Source organism: Hemicordylus capensis, chromosome 4, assembly GCF_027244095.1.
Source record: "Hemicordylus capensis ecotype Gifberg chromosome 4, rHemCap1.1.pri, whole genome shotgun sequence".
Taxonomy (NCBI): Eukaryota; Metazoa; Chordata; class Lepidosauria; order Squamata; family Cordylidae; genus Hemicordylus; species Hemicordylus capensis.
In genome coordinates this window covers 215,623,067-215,638,551 of record NC_069660.1, presented here as the reverse complement: position 1 = coordinate 215,638,551, position 15,485 = coordinate 215,623,067, and the positions used below count along the sequence as shown (strand labels likewise).

At 43.4% G+C, this 15,485-nt stretch overlaps 1 protein-coding gene across 1 annotated transcript in view; it reads left to right on the top strand.

Annotated features, from left to right (window-relative positions):
• The first annotated feature begins 1,220 nt into the window (after positions 1-1,220).
• Positions 1,221-15,485, top strand: part of JARID2 (jumonji and AT-rich interaction domain containing 2) — a 307,280-nt gene continuing 293,015 nt past the window's right edge. Inside the window, exon 1 of the mRNA XM_053249989.1 lies at positions 1,221-2,385. Within this exon, the coding sequence (XP_053105964.1) occupies positions 2,341-2,385 (45 nt within the window). The 5' untranslated portion in view covers positions 1,221-2,340. The remainder of the gene's footprint in view (positions 2,386-15,485) is intronic.

Sequence of the window (15,485 nt, the reverse complement as noted above, 5' to 3'; positions counted from 1 at the left end):
AAACCCTGTGAAGCTGTATGTAAATACTCTCATTATGATATGCAGTTTCCCACCATCCTGGCTGCTGCTATACACAAGCTTAAAAATAATCTGGTAAAGTAGGGTTTCCTACCCTATTAGAGAAAGCAGGAGGGGAATGACCTTAGAATACCTTGGAGACATCATGTTGAGCAAGTTTTCAACAAACCAGGCTCACTGTCCTGAGGTGACACTGGCTGGAAAGCCATCTGTAGGCTCCCAACAACTACTTAGCAACCAGGAAGAGATATTTTCTGTCCAACTTGTAATTTAGATAAATGCTCTTTTTATTGCTGGTGTTTTAAAAACCTAACCAGGGCACTTTAATCCCTGCTTTCCCAATAAAAAGGCTGCTTCTAGAAGGAGGCTCTTCTCCCCACCAGCTCATGGTTGCTTAATAAAGCACATCCTTGTCAGTCTATGTTTTTCTCCTAACCAAAAGAAAAAATCTCCTCTTCTCCAGAGACACAGTGCGATCCTATGTATGCTTACTTAAGACTCAATGCCACTGAACTAAATTGGGCTTATTTCTGGGTCAAAGCACAAGTTGCAAGGTGCACAGGGATCTTTCCCCATGGAAACTCAAGTCCCCCCCGCCCCCGTTGCTCCTCTCTGTATTCCCATGAAACCCCCCCAAACAAATATTCTATGCCTTTTATATTTACATTCATTCTATTTTTTAACATTTATTTCTTCGCAGTCACTGACAACCATCATCTGCGCCACCGCGGATCCCGCCCCCACTTCTTTTCTCACAACCATCCAATCAAGTATATCCCTCCAAATCCTACAACATCCTATTCTTCTACACATTATCATCTATGCCAACTCGTGTGACTCTGATTTGTATTCGAAGCCGTCCCCTCTCCCCACAAAGGTTCTATTTCCTAAATTGCAGTCACACGAAGGAAATTAGAAATAAAAAATACACCACGATCTCCTCTCTCCTCCTTCCCCCACGCCTCCCCACTGACGCTATAGGAGCAAGAGCTTCCAAGGCAGGAGGCTCGTCACTACGCCGAACGCGTGTACAACAAGCCTCGCGCAAGAGCCCAGGATGGCACTGAGAGGGGCGGGGCAGGAGGTGAAAGAAAGGTGCCTCGAGGACAATCCCTCTGCCGGCGCCCAATCAAACCGTCGCTGCTGCAGCTGCGCGCGCCGCGCAGCCTGGGATTTGTAGTTTCTCTTTACATTTATTGTGGCCATTTTGTGAGTTTTCAGAGACCAAGGGCGATTCTAAGGCACGGCACGGACCTGCTTCTTCCTCCTGCACGCGAGGCAGACGACTAGGAGAGCTAACCCTTGTGCATATCGAGCGGGAGATGTAGCAGGACGAGGCTGCGTTTGCTCGCCAAGCGAGGTGGGAGGGCCGGGAGGACAATTAAAGAGCTTTGCAGACACAGAAAGGAGAAGAGCTGGCGACAGAGCGTGTCGTGGACGCAGGGATTGTCCTCAAATTCGCCAGGATTCCGTGCCGGGGCAGCTTTAGCTGCACTGGTGCATCCGGCTTGAGAAGTCCCCAGGCGCGCTTGTATGAGGACGGAAGGACGGAAGGAACACGACTGTGAATCTGTACTAGACTCCTTTGCTTGCAGCTGCGGGGATGCAGCTCGAGTGATATTTTTGCGGCTGGTACCACGTTAAGAATTGAGGCTAAGCCCTAACCCTTCTCTGCCCTCCTTCCTTCCTTCTCTTCCTCTTCTCCCCCCCCCCGTCTGTCTATCTTTCTGTCTATCTGTCTATCTATGTATCCATAATATAATATTTTTAAAAAACCAACAAAAAACAATCGGGCCATTTAAAGTTGCTGCTGGAGAGCTGCTCTCATTGGTTGGGGGCAACTGAAGAAGCTGAGACTCGTACAGTGTGCAGCCTTCCAGTGCTGCTGGAGTTGTCTGTGCTGCAGCTGTAGAAACGTGACTTCCAACGTTTAGGAAAAGCCCGAGCTGCTTCTCCTAATCCATTTTCCTTTTCCAAGATGTAAACTACACCTCGGACACTACGGGCCTACTGATTGCTTTGGTGATTTGGAAAAGAGGAAAAGGGGACATCAAGGGCGTCTTTTTTTGTGTGTATGTGTTTAGGGCGTAAAATTTCCATTATGAATGTTTCTCTAAAGTGATTTTTTTTGTTTGCTTTGCATTCGTCTTTTTTTCTTTTTTGACCCCGTCACCCAACATATTTTGGATTTATTGAAAGAAGAATTGCATTGTGTGCGAAGAAAATCGGATTACAAGAAAAAAGGATTTTTTTTCAAATTGGTTGCGGCTTTTAATTCATGAAGCAATTGTCCCCATTTGCAATCAGAATCTGGATATCAGAATGAGCAAAGAAAGACCCAAGAGGAATATAATCCAAAAGAAATACGTAAGTGGATATAACGTTTCATTTGTGTCTGATTTTTTTTTTTTAAATGTCCGTGAATGTCAAGTTTATAGGAAACGTGGGTTAAAAGAATACCTAGAAATGTTGGGTTTTCCTCCTCTGGGAATGGGGACGAATCTGAAAATCCCCCTTTAACTGCAAAGCTGGTTTAAAAACCAGATTCGTGTAGCGATACCTGAAGTGAATAAATGTATTGACCTCAAATGACACAATCATAATCTAGTTTTAGAAGATGAAAGACATGGAGCTCGGGGGGCTGCTGCGATAATGCAACTAAACTGCTTTCTCAAGCGGATTTACTAATATTTCACTTTGCATGCAAATGACCACATTATTATAACATATATTTAGTGGTATGCGAAGACACTGTGGTTGTTCTGTGAAAATCTTAACTTGAAATCTAATGTCTGCCGAGGTTGCTGGTTGCACTCCCCCCATCAAATTTCGCGTATGTGATCGTTTGCTTATATGACTTGCAAGAGAACCAAACCAGTTGGGGATCACGTTACAAGGAATGTATTTGCAGGGCCTGACTTTAATATTGGGGGAATGGCTCGGGGTTGTGTGTGTGTGTGTGTGTTTGGTTAATGGAGAACTAGTGTCAACATTCAGAATGATGCTTTGAAAATTAAAGACCATACGGTCTGGCTAATGATGTACACCTACTTCTGATATAGTCAGCCCATTTAATCTCTTGCAATTAATTGTGTTAATATATAGAAATCGTGAGCATCGTGCCTTTTGGCTCCAACTACCTTTTGATTAGGATGGGGGAGGGAGTTAACTTTGCAGAAACTGAGTGGCTTAGCAATACTGTTGTAGGCTTAATGGTGATTGAAAAACAAACCGTGATGATGAGAAACTGAATAAAAGGAGGTTTTTATTCTGGTAAGAAAATCATTTTAGATGCATTACATTATATGGCACACAAAGTTGTGCACAATAAGGTGCGCCTGTCGTTCGGGAAGAGGGAGTTTTCTTGTGGGGTGGCTGTATCGTGGGGGTGGTGGTGGTCATCTTTCAAATCTTACTCTTCTTGTTAATGTTTCATAACGCCACAGTAGACTTGGGATGACTCTCTCAACTATTTTTGCCGCCTGGAAATATATTTTGGGGACACGCGAGGCTAGACAATAATAGAAACTTTAAGCAATTCTCCAACGTATTTGCGAATTAAAAATACATCCGCATTGCAGAGGAACGGAGACTCTAAAGCAGGCTACTTTAAAGTATTTTTTGTCGAAAGAGAAATTTTGTGGAGGAAGTCTCTTGATGAAACACGCGACATGGGAACATTTCCTGTGTAATGAAACAAAGCAGAAAGGAGGTGGGGAATATGTACCGTTTGGGGGTGGGGGGCTGCCAAAATCTGTTAATCCACGTCTGCACTAGTGAACAATGCAACTATACTGTGCCTAGGCAGCTTGCTGGGGGAAAAGTAGTGCCACTTCTCTCGTCTGGTCCCATTTGGAAGCACACCCTATATTCGAAAAGGGAGGCAGCCGTAACCTGTGTTCACACATGTTTAGGTTCGTCAAGTTTTAAAAATGCTGAGGAAGGGTAGTAGGTTGCAAGGAGTTGGGTGGGGGAGAATTGTTTGCTATTGCAATCCGCGATCGCTGTTCACTGCAAGCATGGCTGCTGCTCTGGACCTTCCTGCGATTCACAGCTATGTGTGTTGTTTCTGATGCATTCGCTACAGTGGCAGCAACAGGTTAAGCGGAATGTCAACGCGAGCCCCTGGGTACCCGGCCACTCAGCCCAGTCGGAGCCAGGTTCTTGTTGTTCTTGTGACGTCACAAAGGGAAGGGCCTGGGCTCGCTGGAATCTTAGTCGAATCCCCCTCCCACCACTCTGTGACGTTAAACACGAGGCGGGCGGTATGGAGTGGGAAGTAGGAGAGAAAAAGAGGGCTCTTAAGGGATAGGCGGCTGCGAGGAAGGAAGCAACTCTTCAGTGTGGTGCCAAAATGACTTAGACCTCCCTGACTAGGTGAGCAGGTGTAGCAAGTATTTGCATAACACTGACGCTCCCTTCCACCTCTCCCCATAGGTAAGGCCCAAGCCCTCTTAGCTCTCTGACCTGGTTAGCTTAATCTGCTTCTTCTCTGCAGATGCTTCCATTATGAAAGTAACTTTGTGTGTGTGTGTAAAAGGAGGAAGATTCATTTGATTACATTTCTCAGTGCCCTGATCCTTGGAGGAAAACACATTAGACATGCTCTCCTGTGGCCTTAAAGGGTGTTCATGTTCTTAAAGTATGAAACTTTTTCCCCTTGCCATCCCATGAATAATAGTATAGCCTAATGCCAGATAAGTTTTCTTTTCAGTTTATGTATCCACCAAACTCTTGTGTAAGATCATACAAGGAGGCACTATAGCACACTGCTAGAGTACATGCTTTGCATGCAGAAGGTCCCAAGTTCAGTCATTGGAATCTCACGCAGCGAAAGATTTCTGTCTGAAACCCTGTGTAGAGCTTCTGCCAGTCAGTATAGACAGCACTAATGTAAATGAGCCAGTGGTCTGACTTGGTCCTTTGTACGTTCATACCTGGGGTGTAGCTATAATTGAGTGGATGGGTTCAAAGAACCTGCCCCCCCCAGCTCCTGATGGCCCCCTAGCTCCACCCCTCCCTATTTTCTTCATTATCTCCCTCACTCTGAGGGGCTGCCGGGGCAAGTGGTGAACATGGGCCCCCTCTCCCCAGCTGTGCCCCTGGTTCATAGCCATTATTAGGTTATGACTTCGTACTTTGTATGTTCATATTTATTTATATATTTGTACTACATACTGAAGTTTCTCCTCACAATAACCCTGTGAAGTAGGTGAGGCTGAGAGAGAAGTGACTGGCCCAGTGAACTCTGGTCTCGCCGGTCCTAGTCCAGCCCTCTAACCACTACACCACACTGGCTTATACCCATTACTAGGTTCCATTTATACCTTTCTGAAATCCTCACCTTGCTGGACACTGTATATTGGATTACCCCCTGCCCATCTGAAAATAATGGGCTGAGACAGGTTAAAAAAAAAAATGAAGTTCTGGCAGAACATTTTGCCCGCATTTAATGACTGAGCATGGAGTTCCAAATATAAATGTTACTCAACTGGCTTCCATGACTGTCCAGAACATCCTTGTATTCCTGTGAAATCAGTTTGTGAATTGGGCCTAAGCAATAATCGAATGGAGCACTTTATGGAAAAATTCACTGATGGGGAGTAGAGTTCCTGTATTGATATACTGTAGTTTGAGCAATAGACTGCCTAGTGTGTTGTCTTTGCTTGCTGCTTTTACTTTACAGTAAGTGTTGATTTGAACTTGGAATTGTATTTATCATGTCCTGATGTCTTGTAAGATGATGTTGGAGTGCACCTGGCTGTTGTCAAACGAAAACCACTATGTTTCCTGCTGATGCAGAAATTAGAAAGCACAGTTGTGTAGAGATTGCCACAACTCAACTAGAGCCTTCTGAAAGGTTTTGTAAAGTGATTTTTAAAAAATTGATTTTAACATAAAGATATAGTCCTGACTACAGTCACAAACATGGCTAGCTGCTTTACAGATGGTAAGAAATCTATTTCAATTCATACTGCAATAGTATGGTTGGAAGGGATAAACCACAAATGCTGTACCTGTCTGTATCTGTGTTTTTATGCTTTTTTTTGTTTTTAATAAATATGTAATATAGCCATTGCATGCTGCTCTCATTCTGTAGCATTTCCCCATATGAAGTAGTATCATTTTGATATAGACTTGAGAACTGACAGCACTGAGGAAACTTAATTGTAGAAGCCAGTCTCTCTTCTCCAGAGGCATTTGACCACAATAGTTCTTTAAAGTGTTTTGAGTTATAAACTTGATTTTATAGATACTTTTTCTGCATGGTTCTAGAAAAAAAACTAATCTGCTGTTTGAATATCAGTCTTCCATCTGTAGTTGAAGGAAACATCCATCGCCTAATCTGAATTTATATGAGAATCTGTGTGAGATGGTCAAGAAATACTAGACTTTGACCAGGGGGACCTGGGCTTAGAAACCGTAGGCCTGCATGACCTTAGATCAGGCATTGTTTTCATGCAGACGGTCCCATTTTTAACTCTTGATGTCTCTTGTAGGTCCATCTGAAAGTCTGGAAAGCTGTTCTTAGTCATTTTAGACAATATTGGCTTAGATGGTCCAATGATCTGTCTCAGTTTAAAGCAGCTTCATTCCTTCATTTCTTGGCCCAATCTTCCTCACGTAGTTATAAAAGGTCGGGGCGGGGAGGCTGTGAGCTACTTGGAAGAAGGGTGGGATGTACATGTGGAAAATAATCTCCTTATCCTATGAATCATGGTGTCAGCAAACATATAAAGCTGGTACTGTAGTTCATAGAATTGGACTATTAGGATGGAAAATAATTTATGGTGCCCACTCCACTCATTCCTGCATTCTTACTTATGGGATGCAGTTGCTGGAAGCCGATTGGCAAATCTATGGCTGTGACAGAATCTGAACTGAGATCAAAGCCTGACACGGCCCATTAGACAAAACTGGTTCTTGTATGAGTTGGTATTTTCTTCCATCTCTTTGATCCATAGAGCTGAAAAAGCTTCATCTGTCTGTAGCAGCAGCCAGGTCCTAAGTAGCTTGGGTTTATAAATCTGTTGGGGTTAAATGGAGTCTTTATGATATTTTATAAATCTTTTTATTTTATTGGGCTGTGTGGAGACCAGCAGTGAGACTCTGGGATAGGGCAGGATAACAAATCTTGGATTTAAAAACACTGCCTGGAGAAAAAGTCTGATTAGTAGAGTACAGTCTTTGGGTATAATGTAATAGTAAATAATTTGGCATGTATTACATATCCTCCCCTGCTGAAACTCTCAAGGGGAAATGAATGTTGGTGGAATTAGACCATACAGTTCAGGCCAGAGTCTTGCATACTTGCAACATCTCTAAATAGTTGGGCACTGGAGAATTAAGTCCTGAGATTTGGTAAACTTTTAATTCAACCATAAATTACTTTTTGTGATATCTAGAGAAGCCAAGAAGCCCACTCTGTGGTAATGACTTGTCTTTCAAATGTTAAAGCTCACAATAAACACAGTAAAATGTGTTTTGAAATGAACCCAGATCCATCAGCCATGTAATTTCAACAGCCAAAGTCTGACATTTATTTGCACTTGGCACTTGATATTGCTTCTTCTCCTTATGGTGATGGCATAGGTTGGGAAAAGAAGTTGTGTAATCATGCTATGTTGTCTTTTGAAAGTGATTATATAATTTATGAGCATTATGGGCTGCATGTTTGGAGACTGTCGCACTAGAAGGGGCTGGATTCTGAGAACATGCTGCATCTGTGCTCTGCAAGCCCTGTTCAGAAGTTGTTTAAAAAGGGGGTGCTATGCTCATGTACAGCATTCCAGAGCATGCTGGAAGTCCTTCCTTTGGTGCTGATGTGCCAGGAAGCCTCACCCTTCCTGCCCTCTTCACAGTTATGGTGTTTGTCTGAAGAGGCAAATACCATAAGCTTGATTGTGATTGCTTGCTTGACTTTCATGTGCAACAGCACTGTATCTCTGTAATGAATTAGAATATAGGTATAAACATTCAGTACATCAGATATAATTGACCAATAATGGATCACTTGTTGATATTATTATTTATTAAGTTTATATTGTGTCCTTCTTCCAGGGAGCTCAGCATTCTTTCCCTCTTGCTTTCCTCTTGACAGGTCTGTGAGGTAGGCTGCATTGAGGGATTAACTGGCTCAGGCTTACCCTCTGGGCTTCATGGCTAAATAAAAATTTGAATCTGGGTCACTCTAATCCTACTCTGAAACTCTTGCCCCTGCTCTGTGGTGGCTGTCATATTCACTAAGTCCCTTCACCCACCTTTGCTTTCTAAAGGCACCCTTAATTCCACCCCCCCAATATATAACAATTATAAAATACAAAGATATCTATGGGTAGTGTGAGCTCGCAGTGTGAATTTTGGACTTCATTTAGTCTTGAGTGTTTCTGCAGTTAAATTATCCATGAATGGGATGTACACCATAATAATAGCTGCAAAGCAAGGTGAGTTAAGATTACTCAACATACAGAAAAAGTATCTTAATTCCAAAAGACAGTTTTGATAGTGCTTTTCTGTGCACAACGCATATATGTTGTGCTGAATATTTGAAATGTTTGTTTATTATTTACATTTATATCCCGCTCTTCCTCCGAGGAGCCCAGAGCAGTGTACAGGCTTATTTTTATCTTCACAATAACCCTGTGAGGTAGGTTAGGCTGAGAGATACATGACTGGCCCAGAGTCACCCAGTGAATTTCATGTTTGAAAGGGGATTCGAACTTGGGTCTTCCCAGTCCTAGTCCAACACTCTAACCACTACGCTATGCTGGCTCTCTGGTTCACGTGTGAAGGCTGACAAGTTTTATTGAAAACGTTTTTCCACTTTGGGGGCATACATCACAGGCAATAACATTTTGGTGTGTCAATGTTTGTGAGAATATCCCAAAATTCCATGCTGTGAACCTTCACATGTGAAAGACAACATTTCTCAAGTTTTTGGAAAAATCACTCTTTTTATTGTGATTGTTTTAAAAAACAATCTTCACAAGGCAGCTTTCAAATTTATCTTTAAAAAAGAGGTATAAATATATCAACTAGTCTCTTTGTCAGCCTATGAAAAATGAAACAGAAAATGAGCTGTGAAAGAATACTATATACAGCGTTGGGATGAACTGGAACTTGGGAATGCCTCTCCTCCTGTCTGCTGATGGCTAAATCTAGCACTCCAGAAGCTCATCCAAACGGACAGTTGAAATGGTTGGAAACCATTGTGGATTGAACCCTTGATAAGGATGGACTGTGAGGATCTGATAAACTGAGATGTGAGTTCATCTAATCTCCTGAAAGAATCACATGTTGCTCTCCTGTTTCTGCAAGAGGAAGTAGAACCAATGGCTGAAATATTGAATAAATTACTTATGAGTAGTTTCATTGAAATTAATGGGGCAGTCATGACAACTCATGCTATTAACTTCAGCGGAACTGCTTATGAATAATTTAGTCTGGATGTCAGCCAATGACCAGAGAGGATTTCTGACATCTGTATACTGCTTGCCTGTTTATTTTTTAATTTCTTTTTGAAAAAGAACTGGTGCTGCATGTAGATTCATGCTTAAGCCTGCCCAGTTTGTTCAAGCAGCTGTTGTATACAGCTCTAGCTGTTGCATACAACCTGATGTTGCAACCTTAGGAGTCCTGATTTTCTCAAGCGGTCAGGGCCTTCAGTTTATATGACATCAAGGAGAAGTCGCAGCACTGCTCTGGAGAGAGATCAGTGCTTCTGGAATGGCTGATGTTTCATATGCACTGTAATGTAAGCCTAGTAAGAGGAGCTGCTTCCTGGATTAGAAATACTTTTTATATAAAAGATGACCTTAATCCTCCAGTGGCCCTTATCTCAACTCAGCGAAGGATAAGAAACAAGTTATTTTACTTGCAATTATGGTTAGGTCTAGGGGAGAGGTGGTGAACAGTGTTCTGATGCTTTCTTCCTGTCAGCTCCTGCAAAAACAATATGTAGTCTTTGTTTCCGTGCAGAACTTAGTGTAATCCCACAGAACATATCTTGGGAACTAGAAAATCTTGCTTTAGATCCCACAGTAGTTATGGATTCATTGCACATCTGTCAGAAAGGTCACAGTTTCTTGGCTTCAGTTATTCTTCTCTGTAATGGAAATAATAAAGTTCTGTCTGTTCTTGTTGGTGGTTAAGGCAAAAGAGGATGGTAAAACGTTTGCTTAAAAAGATAATTAATAGCAAACCTTTCAGTGAAAGGCAGCCTGTCCATCATTGATCTCTTGCTATGTACAGCCTCAGGACTGTGATGGGTGTGTTCTGGGTCACACTGTCTGTCTTTGCAGTGGGAAGTCCCCATAATCTTGCTTTGCATGAATTGAATGTATAGCCTAGAACACTTTCCAAAATCTTTTGAGACAGACAGACAGACACACACACAGAGTTGTATTTATAATGGGTCAGATCGTTGGTCCATCTAGGTCGATATTATTTGCACTGACTGGCAGCATCTCTTTGGGACTTTCCCAGTCTTACCTGGAGATGCTGGGGTTTGAACCTGGGACTTTCTGCATGCAACGGCAGTGCTCTGTAATTGAATAATGGACCCTCCCCAAACTTGCAGGGGTTTTCCTTCAGACTGTATGCTATGGAGAGAGTTCTCTCAAGCTAGAATGTTCATTTGAAAGCAATTGCTTCTTCAAGAATTATTATTTCCCCCTTGTGGACAACATCTAGAAGATTTAAGAATCTAAATCATTCCTTTGGGCATGTAACAAATTTGCCATCTATAAAAATGCATTCTGCCGTTAATGGGGGTAAATCAAGAGTACTGCAAATGGGTTACAATTCTTAGTCTCATTGGGTCTTTTGTGCTGCTGCTATTGGCCACAATTCAACACAGATTAGATAGCTTAAACCCATTGGAATCAATTGACTTAAGTGTGCCTAACTCCTGAGTTGCACACTTAAATTTTGCCAGTCTTTTAACATAACTCTTAAAAACGGCTTTTTTCAAGAAAAGAGTTGCTGCATATGTTGGAGAGTGCAAGACATACTCTTCCTTGCTTTTTATGACACAGTGGCCCAATTCAGACATCACATTTCCAGTCTAACAAATCATGGTTTGTTGGATTGAGCAATGAGTTCTAGCATGCTCTCTCGCTCATTTCTCTCCTCCAGCTAGGTTAGCTGTGATTTATTTTTTTAAAGAGTCATTAAAATACATGGTGGAGAAGTTTCATAAGCTTCATAGATATTCCCACACAATGTAAAATTTAGGCCCCTGATTCTAAACAAAGCAAACTGACAAATTCAGTATTCTTTTAACTGCTTAAACAAGTTAAAGTTTAACTTTAACATTCAGTGAGAATTCTGACATAAGCTTTGTCCATGATGATACAAAGCTGCCTAAAGAGAAAAGGAACGTACAGCCAGTTCCTTCTCCTGTTACACTGTGCAGCATTTATAAGGTGCTTATTTAAGCTGGGGATAGTGTGTTTATGCCCTTAATGTTATTGTCTTATATGTGAAAATACTAATTGTATTTCTCAAGAACAGCTATGAGGCGCTGAACTGGTTTTAGGCAAGGTTCTACAAACTGTGGCTGGCCTACTACCCAAAGACTTTCCCTCCTACTAGCCAGCAGTGAAGTCCGAACTCACCATGATACAGCAACAGTTTTATATGCATTTATAAGTACTGATGCCTATTTCATCAATGAATGGAGTTATCTGTTAATAACTCAGGCATTTATTTGGGTTAATCAGCATGTCTCCTCTGCCTATCCTGTTGTTCTATGGCTTTTGGCCAATTTTTCTACTCAGAAGTTTGATCTACTCACTCCCCTGCAAATAAGTAACGTTATTAATGAACAGCTAACGCATTATAAAGGTAAAGTTGTGCCATCAAGTCGATTTCAACTCCTGGTGCCCACAGAGCCCTGTGGTTTTCTTTTGGTAGAATACAGGAGGGGTTTACCATTGCCATCTCCCTCACAGTATGAGATTATGCCTTTCAGCATCTTCCTATATCGCTGCTGCCCGATATAGGTGTTTCCCATAGTCTGGGAAACATACCACTGGGGAGTCAAACTGGCAACCTTCTGCTTGTTAGTCAAGTGTGTGTGTGTGTATACTCTCTCTCTCTCTCTCCATTATATATATTTTCTGTGTATGAAATCCAAAATATGGGGAATGTATGGATTTTGGCCAGGAAGATGTCTCTCTTAATTGTCTATCAAAGATATTTTATTAGAAAAGTAATGAAAGAATTACAAGTCGTTTGAGAAGGAGCAGTCTGGCACCATAAAGACTAACAACTCTTTTGTGGCACAGGTTTTCATGTACTCACATGCAGTTTACCAAGCCAGATGACTGAAACTCTCTGCCCATGGAGTTTGGTAAAGCTATTTCGGGGGTAGTTTGTTGATTGATTGATTGATTGATTGTTAATTTATATACTGCATTTCATTAAAACAATCCCAAGGCAGTTTACAGCAAAATTTAAAAACAAGATGGTAAAAAATGACACAATTAAAATATTAAGTGAAAAATATTAAACCCACCTGATTAAAAATTTAAAAAAGAAGAAGCATAAAAGCAATATGGAGTACAAAGAGCAGCAGCAGAGAATCAAATGAATGCCTGGGCAAAAGGCAAGATTTTACACTCTTTCTAAAAGCTGTGATGGAGACTGAGGAGTGAATAGCCACTGAGAGAGCATTCCAGAGTCTGGGGGCAGCAACAGAGAAGGCCCTGTCCCACATGCACGACAACCGAGCCTCCCTCATTGTCGGCACCCGGAGCAGAGCCCCCTTAGATGACCTCGTCAAGTGGGCAGCAACCCTTGGGAGCAGGCGGTCCCTCAGGTATCCCGGGCCCAAACCGTTAAGGGCTTTAAAGGTCAAAACCAGCACCTTGAATTGGACCCGGAAACAAACTGGCAGCCAGTGCTGCTCTTTCAAAATGGGTGTGATGTGCTCCCACTGGGCAGCTAAATACCAGATGAAACCCTAGTTGCCTCATTATGCACTAGCTGCAGTTAAGATTAAGTTAAGATTTCTTATTAAACCAGCTTTGGCATTCAGGATCCTTCATTTATGGCTCTTGAACGGGTCCAAATAGTTGTTGTCATTTTTCTTTTTTGAAAAATGAGTAACGGTCTTTGTTAAAAGGTGAATGGGAAATACCTATGTATTCCAGTTCTAACACTTCTAGCTTTCAACTGTTCCTGACTTCTTTGATTCCTCACCATATTGTTCCAAGACTTTAATCCGATGCACACCTATCTGGGAGTAAGCACTATTGAATGCTGTAGGACTAAATTATTTCTGAATGAGCATGCATTCAGCATCTGCTTACGAAAAGATCTTCTGCCAACTGTAACAGGATCTTTACCTTTCTAATAGGTTACATGACATTACAGAAAAGTTTTCTTATTTTAAATAGCTGGCCTGATTTAGACTCCAAATGGCTGGACATCAGGGCTTGGCACCTTTAGTGGCTGCTGGAACTCTGGCTTGCCATGCACAACAACATTCCACTCAGAGAGGTGGCGGCACAGGGCATGCTTGGTCACAAAAGTGGACAAGTGAGTAGTAGTTGCAAGGAATGACGAGTGCTGTCTCCATAACTTGCATGCTCTCTTGTCCTGGGAGGTGCAGTGGCAAGGTGCAGGCCCACTGTACTAGTGATGTGCACGAACTGATCCGGAGGCCATTTTAGAGGCCTCTGAATCGGTTCGAATGTGGCCCAGGGCGGTGTCTCACTTTTTTTTTGCAAAGTTTTTTGGGCAGCAACGTTCCTCCCTTCCGCCCTGGCCCCTGTTGTTGGCTAGAAAAGGCAGAAGTAGCTGCCGCGCATGTGTCCGCTGTGCATGTCACAAGTTGCGTGCGCACATCACGCATGCAACATGCACATGCAATGTGCGTGACATGCATGACGTACAGGCGCATGCATGGCAGCTACCTTCACTTTTACTGGCCAACAACAGGGCAGGGGCGGCAGGGAGGAATGCTGCCGCCCCCAAAACATTGCAAAACAATGGAGTGCCGCAGGGCGAAAAGCAGCGGGAGGGGTAAGTACAACCCCCCCGCCCTTAAAGCGAGACCCCTCCGGTGCCGGACCGTGCTTCCACAGTTCCGTGCATATCCCTACACTGCACCACCCAGAGGAAGTGGTGGCTACTCCTGCCTCTGCCTGCCTGCCCTCGCTATCTGGGTGGCATGGCATGGAAAACTGGGGCCAGTGAGGATGCAAAGCAGTAGCCATTGCTGCCTCTGACTTGTGTTCTCTCTCATCAGGATTGGAACCTGTGGCATGGGTCATCTCCGCTCATTTGCTTCTCCTCTCTCTAGCCATCACAAAAGAGATTGTGGGCCCCACTAATGCGGCACCCAAAGGAAGAGTGAAGGCGTACAAGCAGACAAAGACAAGATCACTGAGGAACAAGTAGCCACCCCACCCTCTCACTTGCTCAATCCCCACCACTGCAATGCCTGAGTCTTCCTTACGTTGCCACCCAGAAAGGGTGAGGAAGCAGAGGCCGTGGTGGTTTCTGCAAGCAACTGTGACTTCCTCGCGCTCGCTTGGGATGACCTTGGTTGGGCCAATATTCCTTGTTATGTTGCCCAAAAAGAGACAAAGAGCAAGCAGGCAGGACCTTCTAGAAGGAGATGGCAGATGAGCAGTTGAAAGCAAGTGTGGCTGCTGCTGCTTCTGTCTGCTTACCTGCTATCTCATTCTGGGAGGTACTACCTGCTAACCCATCATCTCTCTTTGCGCAACACAGCAGGGAATATTGGCCCAGAGTGAGCAAGCAAAGGCTCTGCCTGCCTGCTCATCCTTTCACTTTGGGCAGCGAAGCAGGGGGGATTGGGCCCAGGAGTGAGGCTGGTCAGAGTGAGCCTTGGAAGCTGCAGCCACCACCTCGGCTCGCTTGGCCTCCCTTTCTGGGCAGCACAGTGAAGAGGTTTGGGATTACTGGGACCAGTGTGCCTCTCATTGGGAGTGGACAGCTGAGTGAGGGAATTAATGAGGCAGCTGCTTTCACATACTTCCACTCTCCCTGTGCTTGCAGTGGTAAGGATGGGCAGGTGCTGGCAAGCATGCAAAACCCTCCATTTTTAGGTCTCCCTCCTGACCCAGTTCTGCTCCACCAGCATTCCTAAGCTAAGGGGCACAACCTAACCCCGCATTCAGAGGTTGCTGTAAAACCATCTCGCCTCTATGCAAGGCTGTAAACAACACGGCAGCAGATCCTATGCTGATCTGCAGAATTAGGCACACCATTCGGTGAATTTTGTATGGAATTGGGCTGTGAGCTTCACAATATAGAGTCAGCTACACCCTGGGGATTCTTACTGGCCAGGATGAATAACCTCCTTGCTGCTGGTGAGGGCTTCTGTTGATGACTGGTTTTAGGCTTCTCATAACATCTTGATGGTCAGAATTACGCTTCTTACATATAATGGTCCCGAACTACTACATGCATTGAGGTTTGGCAATGGAAAT